The following is a 14,518-nucleotide window of genomic DNA, read 5'->3' as shown; positions in this document are numbered from 1 at the left end:
ATATTCTATCATATTACAAGAAGGCATCCAGAAAACACATTTGAATCCCTAGAGGAACTCCACGAGGATTTCTTTGCCACACTCTTGTTGAATTCTGAGCGGTATAAACCCTAAACAGCACCAGTCCTTAAACATAGAAGGTACAGATTAGTATTGGCACTGGTAATCATCCTAGCAGTCTGCTCTGCAGTAACCCATTGCTCACAGAGTATTTCCCCCACAGCTTCTCTCCCCACTGCACCACGACAAGGAAGCTACAGCTGCACAAAAGCAAAAGGGAATCACAGGGCACTGCTTCCAGCAGCAGAATATTACATGACAACAAGAATAGACCCTTCAAAACAATCTTACTCTATCTCTTCTTGTTGCTGAATCATTCTCTTCCTGCTTTAGTTTTATTACACTTGAATTTGCACCCGACATGTCTCTCTTCCCCTCCTCTAAAGCCACACCCTCAATCAACAACACAGAGAGAGAGAGAGAGAGAGAGAGAGAAGAAACCTTAAGCATATATTGGAGCTTTCTGGAGCATAGAGAGAGGATTCAAGTTCACTCTGGCCTCCACCGAAGCAGAGAAGCATTGAAGCCTGTATGTCATCACGACAATGGTGCCTGCACTGTGACCACGATGGGGCTGTTCACAGAATGCCTTCCATCACTCCATGTCAATGCCCCACTCCTCACTTTCGAGCTCCCCGGCGCTAGCTTCTCCGCCGTGGCCGCCTTCACCCTCACTAAAAAGCTTAGCTTCTGCCCCGCCCTCCGGAACGCCAACTCCGTCGGCTCCACCGTCACCGTGCTCCCCTCCGGTGCTCGCACCTCCGCCCTGTACACCGCTGCCCCGTTGCCTACGTTCGTCACCGTCCGGATGAAGTGGGTTGACATCCTCCGCTTCGCCCCGTCCTCGACGAACACCGCCGAAAACGATGGGTAGTTCAAGTTTCCGGCATGCCCGGCCTTCCTCGCCCCTCGGCAATCCGCCGGTCGCCGCGTGATCGCCTTGATGTTTTGCTGCGTGTAGTTCAGGTTGCATAGGAAGTTGACGTAGTCCGTCGCCGTGAGGTCGTAAACGAGCCCCGGGTCGATCGCTCGCTGCGGGTGGACGTGGCCGGAACCGTAGTCGAACACGTCGGAGGAGTTGCCCGTGGACTCGTCCAACATCGTAGTTCCCCTGTTGTCCTTGACGTAGGAGGTGGTCATCAGCGCCGACTTGATGGCCGCCGGAGACCAGTCCGGGTGCGCGGCCTTGAGGAGCGCAGCGAGGCCGGAGACGTGGGGGCATGCCATCGACGTGCCTGAGAGGATGTTGAACTCTGTCTTCCGTTGGTCGGATGGGATCCCGGCGGGCCCGACGTTGTCGGGCCATGCCGCGAGGATGTTGAGCCCGGGGGCGATGACGTCTGGCTTCAGGATCTCCGGCGACTGGGGGCTGGGCCCGCGGGCGGAGAAAGACGCAACCACCGGCGCGGGGCGGACACCAAGGCGAGTGCCGCGGAAGAGGATGGTGGCGGTGGCCGGGGACTTGAGGGTGGCTGCGGCGATGTACTTGCGGATCTCGTCTCCCGCGATGGCGCCGACAGCGGCGGCGGGGAGGACGTGGCAGTCAGCGACCAGGCCCTCGCCGTCGAACATGCCATTGGCTAGGATCATTCCTACGGCGCCGGCCTTGCGGACAACCTCGCCTTTCGCAGCGCGGGAGTTGACGCCGCGGTCGCAGAGGACGATCCTGCCTTTCACGGTGTCCGGGTTGAGGGATCCCTCGAGGCACAGGGACGACGAGTAGCCGTCGCCTGCGCCCTGGGCGGCGCCAGGGTAGACGAGTGGGTATAGGCGGCCGGCACTGAGGGCTGGACCGCCGTAGACGCTGACTCCCGGAAGGACACGGCCGTCGCCGAGTTTGACGTAGGCGGGGAAGTCGCGGTCCATGGACCCGGCGCCGACAGTGGCGACCCACGGAGCGACGTTGGTGACTGTGAGCTCCCCAGGACCGCCGTTACCGGCGGATGCGGAGACGAAGATGCCAGCCTCAGCGGCTGCGAAAGCCCCGACGGCGATAGCGTCGAGGTAGTAGGGCACGACGACGCCCCCGACGCTGAGGGACACGATATTGACGCCATCGGCGACGGCGGCATCGAAGGCGGCGAGGATGTCGGAGTCGAAGCAACCAGCGGCCCAGCAGACCTTGTATGCGGCGAGGCGGGCCTTGGGAGCCATGCCAGCCGCGACGCCGCGGGCGTAACCGAGGGTGGAAGCAGGGAACACGTAGCGCCCTGCGGCGATGGAAGCGGTGTGGGTGCCGTGTCCGTCGGTGTCCCTCGGGGATCGGAGCTCGGAGGACTCGTTCATGCGGCCGGAGGTGGCCTCATATCCGCCGGAGAAGTACCGAGCGCCGACGAGCTTGCGATTGCAGGTAGACGCCGGGAATCCCGGCCCGGAAACGCACCCGCCTCGCCAACGCGCAGGGGCGGGACCAAGGCCGCGATCGGAGAAGCTGCGGTGGCCGGGGGTGATGCCGGTGTCGACGACAGCGATGACGAGCTCGGAGCCGAAGTCGGACTCCGCCAACAGCCCGGTGCGGTCGGAGGAGAGGAGGCCGAGGAACTCCGGGGACCGGGTGGTGTCCGGGTGGCGAACGAGCTCGGGGAGGACGGCGAGGACGCCAGGGGAGGAGGCGAGTGCGGCGGCGGCGGAGGGGGAGAGGCGGGCGGAGAAGCCGTAGAAGAGGGAGGAGTAGGTGTGGATGAGCGGGCCACCGGGGGCCGAGGAGGCGCTGCTCTCAGTGGATAAGGCGGAGGCGAGGACGACGGTCTCATACCAGTGGGATTGGGTGGGGAAGACGGAGGGCCTGGCGTCGGCGTCCACCCGCACGATGTACGTCTGAAGCTGTTCGACGGCGACGATCGAGGGAAGAAGAAAGAGAAGGAAGAAGGATAACGGCGGGTGCGCAAACTGGAGGCAGAGTTTGCTCCCCATCATTTGATATCGAGAGGAAGAAGAGGTAGCAGGAAAAGAGGAAGAGATGGACAGTAAAGAGGGAGAGAGTGGGAGGGACAGTGAGGTAAGTGAAGGGACAGCGCTATGTAATATAGTGCTGTAAGTGAGAGTGGAGAGTTTTTATTTTTTATTTTTTTCACCACTTATGTGGCTAAAAATATTAATGTTTATTATTTAGGATATTTTTTTAATAAAAATATTTTTTTGATGATATTTTTTTTATTTGATATTTTTTATTTCATTCAGAAAAAAAATTTAAATAGAAAGATTTTTCAAAAAAATAATTTTATTATTTATTAAACATTTTACCTATCTATAATAAATGACATTAATTAACTTATGGTTGATATTAAATAAAATTTATTTTATTTTCTAGTTTTAGTTTGACCTCTGGTCCAACCCTTCCCATTATTAAAGATAAGGAAATCTTAAGAATCATGATTGTTTCTTATAAATATATAAAAATTTATCATAAAATAAAAAATTAAAAAATACTTTAATATTTATGTGAGACTGTGTAAAAAAAAAGATTGTAGGCTAGAGTTCAAAATAACTCAAACGAAAATTTAATTCATTATATGTCAAGGTTTACAAAACCGTATCGTACCGGAGTTTCGACCTGGGCTCGGTACCGGTACGGTACGATATACCGCTCGGTACACCCAGGTGTACCGAGCGATATATTCAGGCGTGCTACACTGCTACAGTGTCGGAACGGTAACATATGGTCCGTATACCGAAAGTCGATCCGTGTACCGAAAGTCTGGCAGACCGGTACGTACCGCCCGTACCGGGCGGTACGGATCGGTAATGCAAACCATGTTATATGTAATTATTTTATATATTTAAGTATTTAGTTTTTGGATGTGAACATAGGCAAAAATATATTGAACTATTAAATTTTACATCGACTATTTTAAATTTATTTTATTTTTAAAATTTTAAAATTTTAAATTTTATTTATAATATCAAAGTCACTTTAACGCATTAACTATCTTATTGGAATATATCATTATCAGACTAAATATTTATCTTACATAAGGATTACAGAACGAATCTTCACTAATGGAAAGTTTCATAGCTTCATCAGAAATGGAGTCAAAAGCCTTTATGGTCATAGTTCACAGTGTTATTTTACTGAGATAAATCAGAGAATTCTTGTTCTTTGCTGTTTCTTCCACTGCTTCTTAACACCTTTAACAGCTCGTTCTCATGATTAAGCACCCCGAGATCAAGACAAAGCTGCCAATTGTGGTCAGAGAATTAGAGAACAGAGGAGTTCCAAGTAGGCAAGTGGTATCATTCTTTTGTAGCATGCTCGGCAGTATTCAGATCCTGTCATCCGTACCTGCTTTGCAGCCTCCCCACCTTGCTCAAGTGCCCAACCATGGAGACTCTTATGACTCCCTCACAAAGGCAGAGAAGCCCTGGGTGAGTTTTCCTAAAGGAAGAGAACAAGGAAAAGCTAAAGATAAAGGACAAAGTAGGGCCGCAGCGACACAGAGAAGCATGTTGCTTCGGAAGAGACGAGTACAGCTCACATGCACTTACTAGACCTGCGTTGAATGGTAGGGATGGGCATTAGAGAGATGATAAAGATCTCTTAACACCATTTACATTTCCTCATGTCATCCTCCTATCAGATGCTGTTTATCTATCATACATCATCACTCTGTCGTCGTCATACTATACCCCTAGTGCATATGCGATGGTTCCATTTCGCTTTTCGCTACAAGATCTACTCTATCACATATGTTTTCTTGATCTTATCCTCTCTTTTCTCTTTTCGGATGAGAAGTTGATAGGGGTGTAGCTTTGTGCGTCAGTGTTCAGTAACGACAGGGACTTCAAATGGATCCTTCTATTGATCCTTCCTCAGTTATAATGGTCCAGGTCTGTTCGCTGCCACCATGACTTCGACCCATGCGTCGTCAACCTTTCGGTGGATTGTAGTGTCTTTCACTCTACACAATGAACTGATGTGCCTGTCTGGTTTACAGTGCCAGACACCTCAGTTTATTCTCTCACTCTGGATGGAGCTTGTTCTTCTGTCTTTGGACATCAAAATAGAGCCACATGCTCGACTGCCACCAGAGATGGGTGGCAACCTTTTAGGCGCACTCACATGGAGCAGCTGCTTCTTCAGAAACATGGACACATCTTCGTCGTCTTAAAGTTGGAAGCACATATCTACAACAGTCGATTCAATCATCATCCTGTGATTCTACAAGCTGAAATAAGAAACCAAAAATCTCTAGAACTCATCGTGTGAGCTATATTTTTTGGAGGCAAGATCAGTCCAAAGTTTTAGAGAGAGAGAGATAGAGAGAGAGATTAACTTGAAGCAATATAGAAGATTCTTGTGTTATTAGAGCGCCAAAAGAAGATGACCAGTACGTTACAAGATCCCCAGAGAAGCTATCAGATCTGTTGTTAGATGAACCTCCTAAGGGTTCCTGCGGCAGCTTGGTAGCTTCTCATGACCAAGCCTACACCAACACCAATCCCCAAACACATAGCGAGCCCCAGTCCCATTCCTACCCTTACTCCTGCGCTGAACCATGACAGCTCTCCCAGTTCATCCTCCCCACCATTCTTAATGTAACCACTACTTACCCCATCACAGCTTTGTTCTTCCCTGATCCCTTTCTTCGGTTCCTTCATAAAAGACCAAAATAAAGTCCTTAGATAAACGAATTCTGAGTTGAATACGTGTGACCATATTCTGATATTAATGAATACTGACAAATGCAAACAGAAGCCAAGTATCGTCAAACGAGATGACAATAATATGCTTGATGAAGTAAGATTAATTTTGGGTAGGAAATAGGGCCATTTTCCTCATGAAAAACATGAGGAAACTCACCTCAGAATCATCTGTGGCCACTTCATCATCACATGCAGGGATGCAGTCCAACCCTTTCCGTGTCTTCCTCATCTCCACCACCCTATTCAGCACGACTGCCCTCCCCATGCTCCGCCCCACAAAGTAAACATCCACCACAGCCCCATCCACCCCCGTCTCCTGGCCGCCGCCGCCCTCTCTGCTCTGCACAACCCACCTCCCATCTCCCTTCCTTCCGACCGCCCCCACCACCAAAGCGCTGCACGCCTCCCGCACCCTGATCTCAAACCCGAGGCAGCTGCCGGAGAACCTGATGCAGTCGGTGTTCACGTAGACCGACTCGCCCATCGCTCCGTCGACCCTGTTCCTCTTCAGAACCACTGGCACGGCCGCCTTGCCGTTCACTGTCAGCGAGCGATCGTCATCCTCTCTGGCAGGGAACGCCATCGTTATGGTGCTCTGCATGGGGGTGGAGGTGATGATCCTCACGTAGACTACCTTGATCTCGATGGCATTGTTGAGGGTGTGCGTGCAGGTGTGCCGATGGGTAAAGGCTTTAGAACTGAGATTGAAAGGGTGTAGGATCAAAGTCTCCGCTTTCACGGCCATAGCTCGTGGAAGAGTGTGATTTAGTAGGAGGAAGAGGAAGATGCCTCTGAGTTGGGATCGAACCATGGCGGTCGTAGTTTCCAACAGAGAGCGTTTGTTCCGCTCGGGTGGCTGCCTCGCTTCCGTCACGCGTGGAAATATTGGAGACGCGTGCCGTTAGGTGGCCTGTCGTGGCACGTGGGATTAGGAACACGGACAGCACCCCACGCGCGAAGCCACCCCGGCCATCGGCTCGCACCGTCAAACATTCACGTGCCGACCACGTGGGCCCGACGACGTACGCGCATGCCAGGCGCGTGGCGCGCGGGGCCCTCTCTGCACTGTGCGGTGAGCCCAACAAAATTTATGTCGCCGTGAGATCAGCGATGGAATTGTGTCAGAAAGTAGAAAGCTTAGCTTTCTTGGGGCCTCTAAAATATAGCTCGAAATCATTGTTATTAGTCTAATCACCAATTTTTATTTTCTGCTTATTGCTAAATTAAATCATAATTTCTTAATTTCCAAACTTGAAATTAATTTCAAGGGCTCAATCAAAACCAACAAAAATTACAGTATCCAAAAGAATCTCACTGTTTATATGTATATGTTTAAAAAGTCATGTATGTAAGATAAAAATAAATATTAAGAATTGAAGGAGTAGAAATATTATATGTTTGATGAGTTGCCAACAACTAAATTTAGTATATTTCAGCTTTTAAATTATATTTTTCATTTAAGCTTTAATTTTTTTTTTTTATTTTCTATGGAAGTATTTAAGTAAAAGAAGTTCTGAAAGAAAGATGATATATGATGACTGCAAATAAAAAAGGAAAAAGAAAAGAAAATGAATGCATAATTTGACGTCGACTATTCATTCCTATGTCAACAGAACAACACTGTGGACTTCTCCTTCCTCCAAAAAAGGATGCCTCTCCTCCTCTAAAAGAACAAGGGGAAGAAAAGAAGAGGATCCATAGCATCTTCTCTAAACCTTCCATACGGTCAACCGAGTGCTTAGGCCACTCCGGGTATCCTACTGTTTCGATCTGGGTCACGAATCCTAGCGCTGGCTCGAAGACGATGTTGAGGCTCCCGCAGTCGCGCCCTCGCTGCCATCTCAAACTCTCGTCGTTCCTCTTGCAGAATCTGGCGAGAACGGCATTCTTTGCTGCAGAATCCCAGGTCTCCCCTGCATCATCATCATCATCTCGTGTCCATCAGGCAATGGCACAAACAAACATCGAAGCACCGAGTGTTCCGTGATGTGTATGTATGTAGTCTTGTAGGCGATGTTACAAGCTTTGTAATTTTAAGAAGACGACGAAGAATAGAAAGAGGTAATGGATTCTAAATCATTATATGTGAAAACAAAACTCTCCTTAGCTTCGAATCAAAAAAATCATTTTTGTTTCAGCAGCAAACTTCACGTCATGAATTATTAGAACATGGAAGAGTGAAACGTCCTCCTCGATTACCTGCAAAGTTAAAAAGGGTACAAGGAGATGAGGGAGAGTACCTGTACATGTAAACATCCTTGGAGAGGCTGAGCTCCCTTTTGCACAGGAAGCATGACTTTAGGAACCCTAAACCCTTGGAAAGACTGCAAGTCGATTTTGTCACAACATTTGATCCTTGCTCCTTGTGGTGTATGAGGATTCGAAGGCCTTCGATGCCCTCCGATGCCGGTCTCATGTGCTTTGGTTCTCTGATGCTCACTATAGTCTTGGTGGTCTCATCCTCCCCTAGATGGAAGATACCGCCCTTGTTTCTTGACAGCATCTCGAGAGGAAGAAGAAGAAGAAGAAGAAGGAGAGAGAGAGAGAGAGATGATGATGATGATGACGAGGAGGGGTTTGAAGGCTTGGTAGGGACTGGAAGAGCATGTGGTGCATGATGTATATATATAAAAGCACTTGATGTGTCTGCAAAAGAATTCATCACCCCTTTCACATGCTAGAATCGGATCTTTATACGATCCTTTGAGGTGGAGCTTTGTTTCTTTTGCTTTTCCCTAAAATATTGGGTATGAATTAGCATATGTTTTGATGCAGGAATAAATTAATGATGCAAAAGGGTAACCAACATGTGCCTCATGGGCCCATTGACACGCACTAATTAGGTGGGATGTTCTAATAATAGTGACTTAGTTTCTTTCAACCAACGGAATCCCCTCTTCTTCTAAGCTTATGAATGCAGGAAGCAATAGGTTTGTATGCATAATTAGAAGAACTTAATTCGATATTAACACCTTTAGGGATGTGATCGAGGATACAACACGCATCATCGGATCGGAGTGCCCCGCGGGATACATGCACACCCTAGGCATCAAGCAATAAGTTTCTCATTTGACCCATCTCGATCTACAAGATCCAAAAATTGTGTGAATCCATGGGTACAAAAAAAATCTAGGAAAATTTATTAAAAAAATCTCAAGAGTTGCACCACCAATCAACCATGGTCTTCTATATTTTTTTTATTTTTTTTATAATTATAAGAAAAGTATATGTTCACAAAAGTCAATGTGCTTGTCGATCTCCCCCGATATGCTCTTAGTGTGCCTAATGCCAAGAGCTAAATGCTTCCCTTGAGAAAAGAAAGAACAAATGAACAATAATTGATGCTTTACTATACTATACGAAAGACTGTTATTTTTATTAAAAAAGAAGACAATGTCTAAAGGACCAAAGATAAGATAGATTGCATAGCCTATGGGGATATCAACGATGATGAGGATACTCCTTCCCAGTATAAATAATATTGGAGTCCATAATAATATGATTTTTTTTAAAAAAAAATATCATGTAGATCAAATTTATGAAGGCCTTAAAACTCCAATAAATGAAAGATACATTCACTCTAGAGAATTAAAACAAAAAAAGAATGTACAAGTATTTTTAGAGTCTTGATATGATCAAATTACTTACTTGAATGAAAAAAATAATTATGAAAAAAAATATAAATAAAGATTTGATTATTCTATAAATACTTTATATATATATATATATATATATATATATACTCACAAAAAGGTCCTTTTTATTAAATCTAGAAAGATGGAAAGAAAATATTCACAAAAAAAAATCGGAACTCAGATAATTCAAGAGAATATATTGTTCCTTGTATTGGATTATTCTCTTATTTCGTAGAGGGATTGAAGTTTTCTTCCTCTAACAAATGTTAACATTTATTTATTGTATCCACTTTAATATTTGGGAATCTAATGTCTCCTGTGCCACTATTTAATCTTCATTCCCTGAGTTGATCCAACTCCCGACAGCATATGCCCAAAACAACAACTCGCCATATACGAACATGAAGCAGAAAAAGGTTTGTATTAGGCCATGCGACCTAAACTCTCTTCTGCTTTGTGCGCTTCCCTTTGCATCTTTAATGGAGCAAATTCCCCCTTTACTGCTGCTCTCGGTTCTCAAAGACTCCTCTTAACACCAACCAACCCATCGTCCCCAAGCGTGGAACACGTTGTCTGGGATGTGGGCAGCAACTCCAGCTTTCTGACGTTGTCGATATGTATATGTTATTGTGGTCACACATTAGTATGACTTGAGATTCATCATTGTCAGCAGTAAAACAAATCAGCCGCAAGTCAGCAGGAGATCTCTTTCACGTATCCTGTCGATCCATGTGTTGTTGTTCCTGCGTCAAGTTGTGATCTCTTCATTGATCATCATATGACCCACCCATCGTAGAGGAGACTTTGTGGAAGAAAAAAGATATTGGTTGTGATCGGGCAAGATCATCTGTCCAAAAAATGACAATATAAATGTGACATTAGTCCAACCATGGTTGGTCCACCAGAAGTAAAACAAAAAAGAAATAAAGAGTACAAAAGAAACAAAAAAGAAGCTTGAGGGTATCTTATTTCATGACCATGGAGTCGTCAAGTTGACATCGACAAGCAGGACTTGATGCATGATTTCTGTGAATCCACATCAGTGTCCCTCGAGTTGCTGTCAAATGAATGTATAATTGTGGTTGGTAGTCAGAGATCAGCTCATCATGTGATCTCAAAGGATATTTTCGACGATCGTAAATGAACTGATGTGGTGTTATATGATTAATTTTCATCCCATATTGTAGGTTAGAGATCTCTTGCGATTAAGTTGTTTTTGGTGCTAATGCATGTCTCTTCGGATAGTTCAAAGATCATATGGAGTTATCCACAAAGAGTGAGGCTAGTCATGGAGATACGACTGATGTCTTGCAGATTTTTCTCTAGAATCAGATATATAAAATTAAGTCAGTCAAACAATCTCCTGATTGATTGAGATGATGATCCTTTCTACCAACTACTTCAAATTTTCCACTAGTGCATGAATATATATATATAATATAATATAATAGATGATGTAGATGTGGTTTTTTTTGTATTTAAGAAAAGTATATATTAAACACTAACACTCATAATATTTGTAATATTGTAATCATCTGATAAAAAAAAGATAGACAGATACTCAAAATTCAAGCAAAGTATATGAATGAATTCACCCCTATCTGCTCAACAATTTTCTTTTTTTGTTGTTGGCAATAAACAAGATGTTTAGCAATTCATAAAACATTCTCTTGCGTTTGTATTCCACAGATTATTCGATCTTTCATTATTACATATATCATCAAAACAACAGTAGGGCGGGCATTTAGCACCAAGGGAGAATCCATCTTTTCTTAGAACACTCTATTGAAAATATGGCTCTACTAAGTTGTTCAGTCACAGAAAAACTCTTAATCTGATTTCAAACAAACCACATAAGGTTTCACAAGTCAAACCTAGCTTAACTCGACCACACTTCATCAAAGGTTTCACATTTTTGATGTGGAACCGATCACGATGTTGCACAAATAGTAAGAGTGATGAGTAGGTATATGAATAACCATAGTAAAATTCGTTGAGAAGTAATTAAATGGATCCTTAGATATCTACCATACTCTATTTTAGAATTGGAGAACTAACATTAAAATGTTTTATTGGTGCAGACTTGGCTAGAAACATTGACAACAAAAAGAGCAATACAATTAAGATTGCCACTGAAGCTAATAAAGAGAGATAATTTGGCTTTAATATTTCTCAAAAAGTACTTTTAAGAAAGAGAAGGGAAGTGTCGTATATTCAAAAAGTTAAAGAGTGCAATTCAATTAGTAAAAAATCCATCTTTCCATATTAGAACAATGCATATCAAAATGAAGTATATGCTAACTAAGATGGTGATATTAATAAATTAAAGTTGTGTTCAACTCCACGAGTAAGGGAAATGCTGAGCTGCTGCATTGATATAGTGCAAAAACTTGATTGAAATCAATTTTCAAGTGATAGATTGTTAAAGTCATCTTTGGCTTGATAAAAATGTCTTATATGATTTATGGCTACCAATTAGGGGTTATTAAGGTCGTTTAATGTTGTTTAGATTAGTGGGTTATATGTGATGTCTCTTTTCTTAGTGTGCAGACACTATACATAGAGAGCTCTTTTGACAAGTGTGTGTGAAGTTAGTGATAGTGGTTGCTGAGAGCCGAGAGCTGAGAGGTTGTGTCAAGTGTTTTGTTTATACATTGATAATTGTTCTCCTGAAGTTAAACAGTGACTACATAAATCTTTATGTTTATTTTTTTTGAATCTGATACCAACAGAGTTGTTCTTTCTCTTAATAAATAATCAAGAGGAAAAAGATGTTTTTTGTGAAATAAAAAGGACCATAATCAACATGTATATCTGCATTAAATCCAAATAATTAGACAGCAGTCATGCAGATCCAACTGAGACATGGTATGCAGGTGTACCAGTCAGCACCGAGAAGTAGGAAGTAGGAGCGGGAGAAGGTAAAGAAGAGGAGGAGAAGAAAAAGAGGACAGACGAGGAAGAGGAAAAGCATGCAGCGGAGGAAGAGGATAATTACTTTTGTGGAGAGTGACGGCGGCAAGCAGTGAGAGTAGGAGGAAAAGGTTGCTAGTAGCGGGCAGTGCGATCGAGAGAGAGAGAGAGGTCTGTGTGCTGGTTCAAGTCCAGACGGGTAAATACTATCCGTACAAACTGATCCGAACAAGTGAAACACAAGCATTCTCATTCTTTTGGAGATTCAAAAACCGCAAATGTCATGGTATTTCGTGGTTTTGCTGATGACATATTTCACAGTGCTTGGTGTTTCCATACACAGATGACCATTGATTATTGTCTCAGCTTTGCTAGAAGGAAGCACGAGTAACATATGATGTCCTCCATGTCAACAACACATGATTGCAATAATCAAGAGGAAAAAGCCGCTGTTGTTGACTATGCTTTCCACAATGCAGTTCTCCGTTTGAATGAAAAAGATACAACTTGGCTGCTTCTCTATTTGCACTGCATCACTCTGGTCTTCTCCCAGTATCAACAAATTGCTGCGCTTCTCTTTCATCAACTACTTTAAGAAACCACATTCGGCGACTTCTTCTTTGTGGCTGATAAAAGTGAGTGTTTTTGTTTCTGGGGGGATTCACGAGACCTCGTATCAAACGAATCCTCACGGTTCTCGGTGCCTATAACAGTAAGGACAAATGGTTCATCATCGTCATGGATCATCGATGAAGACTGGGCTGACCACTCGTCGTTGTCGATTTGGATCACGTAAAACACTCCCGTGGCATCCTTGGAGGAGTTCGCTAAACCTCAAAAGTGTTTGCAACCCAGCCTGCTGTGTTTATGCAGCAGCACAAGTAGCAACACACATCCATTGTTTTCGTCTGTGGTTCCAGAATGATGTATGCAATATGAAGCTGATGAAATCTAGTAGGATCTAAGCAGTCAACATGAGAAGGACACACCGATATTGTACTCGTATGAACCTCCGAACAACTTTCTGCAGTTTTATTCTCCAAATTGTACTTGTATGATGCTTCGTTTTATTCTCGAAATTTGTTGATTTCCCTCGCTACAATTTGGTTTGTTTCTTTACAATAACAACATATCTCAATTATTTAGGATTAATTAGATAAATCTTTTGTTGATATTGAGTTTCACAAATAATAATATATTTTAATTAATTTAAAAATATATTTAAATTTTTATTTATAATTTCTATTGATATTTTATCGGGTTTCGTAGACTCTTTTCATATTACATATTTTATTTGCTACGTTTATAGTATGTCTATATCGTATTAAATTATTCTCCAGGCTCAATGGAGACTACATGTTATTATTAGAAACTTCTTGGAATATATCATCTCTTAGTTAACAATATTTAGATCTATAAAATATTACGAGTTTTAGCAATACTATTTATAATTTTAGTTTCTCTATGTCTAACTATATTATTTTATAATATTAGTTTGTTTCTAATTTAGACGCACTCGATGATGATCGTATGAAACTTCTACCATTCCACCATACTTTATCGCCATAGTTTGAACTCCACGCTCAAGTTCAGGATTATTATTATTATTTTCATCCAGTCAAATAATATCATAATAAAATAAAACAAATATAGTAAGTTCATTCATTGCTGATGTATAAATATAATAACTTATTATTTAACCCTGATATAGCCCCATATCGATAAGAAATTTATTGGAAGAAAACTTCAAACATCCCACTCAATATAGTATGAACTCGATAAATAATATTTTCATTAATATCTTCATCTTATAAAATAATCATCTAAGATGCATGAATCTTTTACTTATCGAACTTCTTATTCATTTAATTTAACTATCTCCTCATATATACTATCGATATTACTAAGATTATATACATATATACAGTTTTACTTAATTAAAAAATAATTAGTTTTGAATATTTTTTCCATAAATAAAGTTTACGATTAACTTTATTTAAACTTTCATCAAATAAAATAACCAAGAATGTCTATGCATTACTGATGCCAAAAAAAAAAAAAAAAGGAAAAAACTTACTGCTGATCCTTAATATAGAGAAATTTTTTGGAAGTAAACCTTGTTGTTTCATCTTCAATCAGCATGGATATCCTCAAAGACATGGTTTCAAGTCGACATACGCCTTTCCTCAATGATATGGTTTCAGAGACTTTGTATTATTATATGGTAAAATTTATAAAACAAGAAAGAATAATTCGATACATTATCT

At 42.7% G+C, this 14,518-nt stretch overlaps 2 protein-coding genes across 3 annotated transcripts; both read right to left on the bottom strand.

Annotated features, from left to right (window-relative positions):
- Positions 1 to 335: 335 nt before the first annotated feature.
- On the bottom strand, positions 336 to 8,390 carry LOC108951471 (subtilisin-like protease SBT1.5). 2 transcript variants are annotated; one of them, XM_065085206.1, is made up of 2 exons: positions 8,164 to 8,390; positions 336 to 2,885 (listed from the first exon to the last, which is right to left on the bottom strand). In XM_065085206.1, the coding sequence occupies exons 1-2, from the start codon at positions 8,363 to 8,365 to the stop codon at positions 598 to 600; spliced, it is 2,490 nt and encodes an 829-aa protein (XP_064941278.1). In that variant the 5' UTR covers positions 8,366 to 8,390; the 3' UTR covers positions 336 to 597. The 2 variants fall into 2 exon arrangements, with proteins under 2 accessions (XP_064941278.1, XP_018674763.2); XM_018819218.2 differs by lacking the exon at positions 8,164 to 8,390 and having other exon boundaries at positions 336 to 3,068.
- Positions 5,343 to 7,446, bottom strand: LOC103970012 (uncharacterized protein At1g01500-like). The gene is made up of 2 exons (XM_018819208.2): positions 5,861 to 7,446; positions 5,343 to 5,652 (listed from the first exon to the last, which is right to left on the bottom strand). Exons 1-2 carry the CDS (start codon positions 6,512 to 6,514, stop codon positions 5,428 to 5,430), a joined length of 879 nt encoding a protein of 292 aa, XP_018674753.2. The 5' UTR covers positions 6,515 to 7,446; the 3' UTR covers positions 5,343 to 5,427.
- Positions 8,391 to 14,518: the final 6,128 nt, after the last annotated feature.

The sequence above is a fragment of the Musa acuminata genome, chromosome BXJ1-10, assembly GCF_036884655.1.
Source record: "Musa acuminata AAA Group cultivar baxijiao chromosome BXJ1-10, Cavendish_Baxijiao_AAA, whole genome shotgun sequence".
Classification (NCBI taxonomy): Eukaryota; Viridiplantae; Streptophyta; class Magnoliopsida; order Zingiberales; family Musaceae; genus Musa; species Musa acuminata.
This window is presented reverse-complemented; position numbering and strand designations above follow the sequence as displayed.

Bases quoted from the DNA above. Each gene is read 5' to 3' on its own strand.
- LOC103970012 (XM_018819208.2), bottom strand. From the start codon at position 6,514: ATGGTTCGATCCCAACTCAGAGGCATCTTCCTCTTCCTCCTACTAAAT. The intron at 5,653-5,860 runs GTGAGTTTCCTC...TCTTTTATGAAG, and splicing joins TGGCCACAGATGATTCTGAG to GAACCGAAGAAAGGGATCAG.
- LOC108951471 (XM_065085206.1), bottom strand. From the start codon at position 8,365: ATGAATTCTTTTGCAGACACATCAAGTGCTTTTATATATATACATCAT. The intron at 2,886-8,163 runs ATGAGACCACCA...TCGCCGTCGAAC, and splicing joins TATCTTCCATCTAGGGGAGG to AGCTTCAGACGTACATCGTG.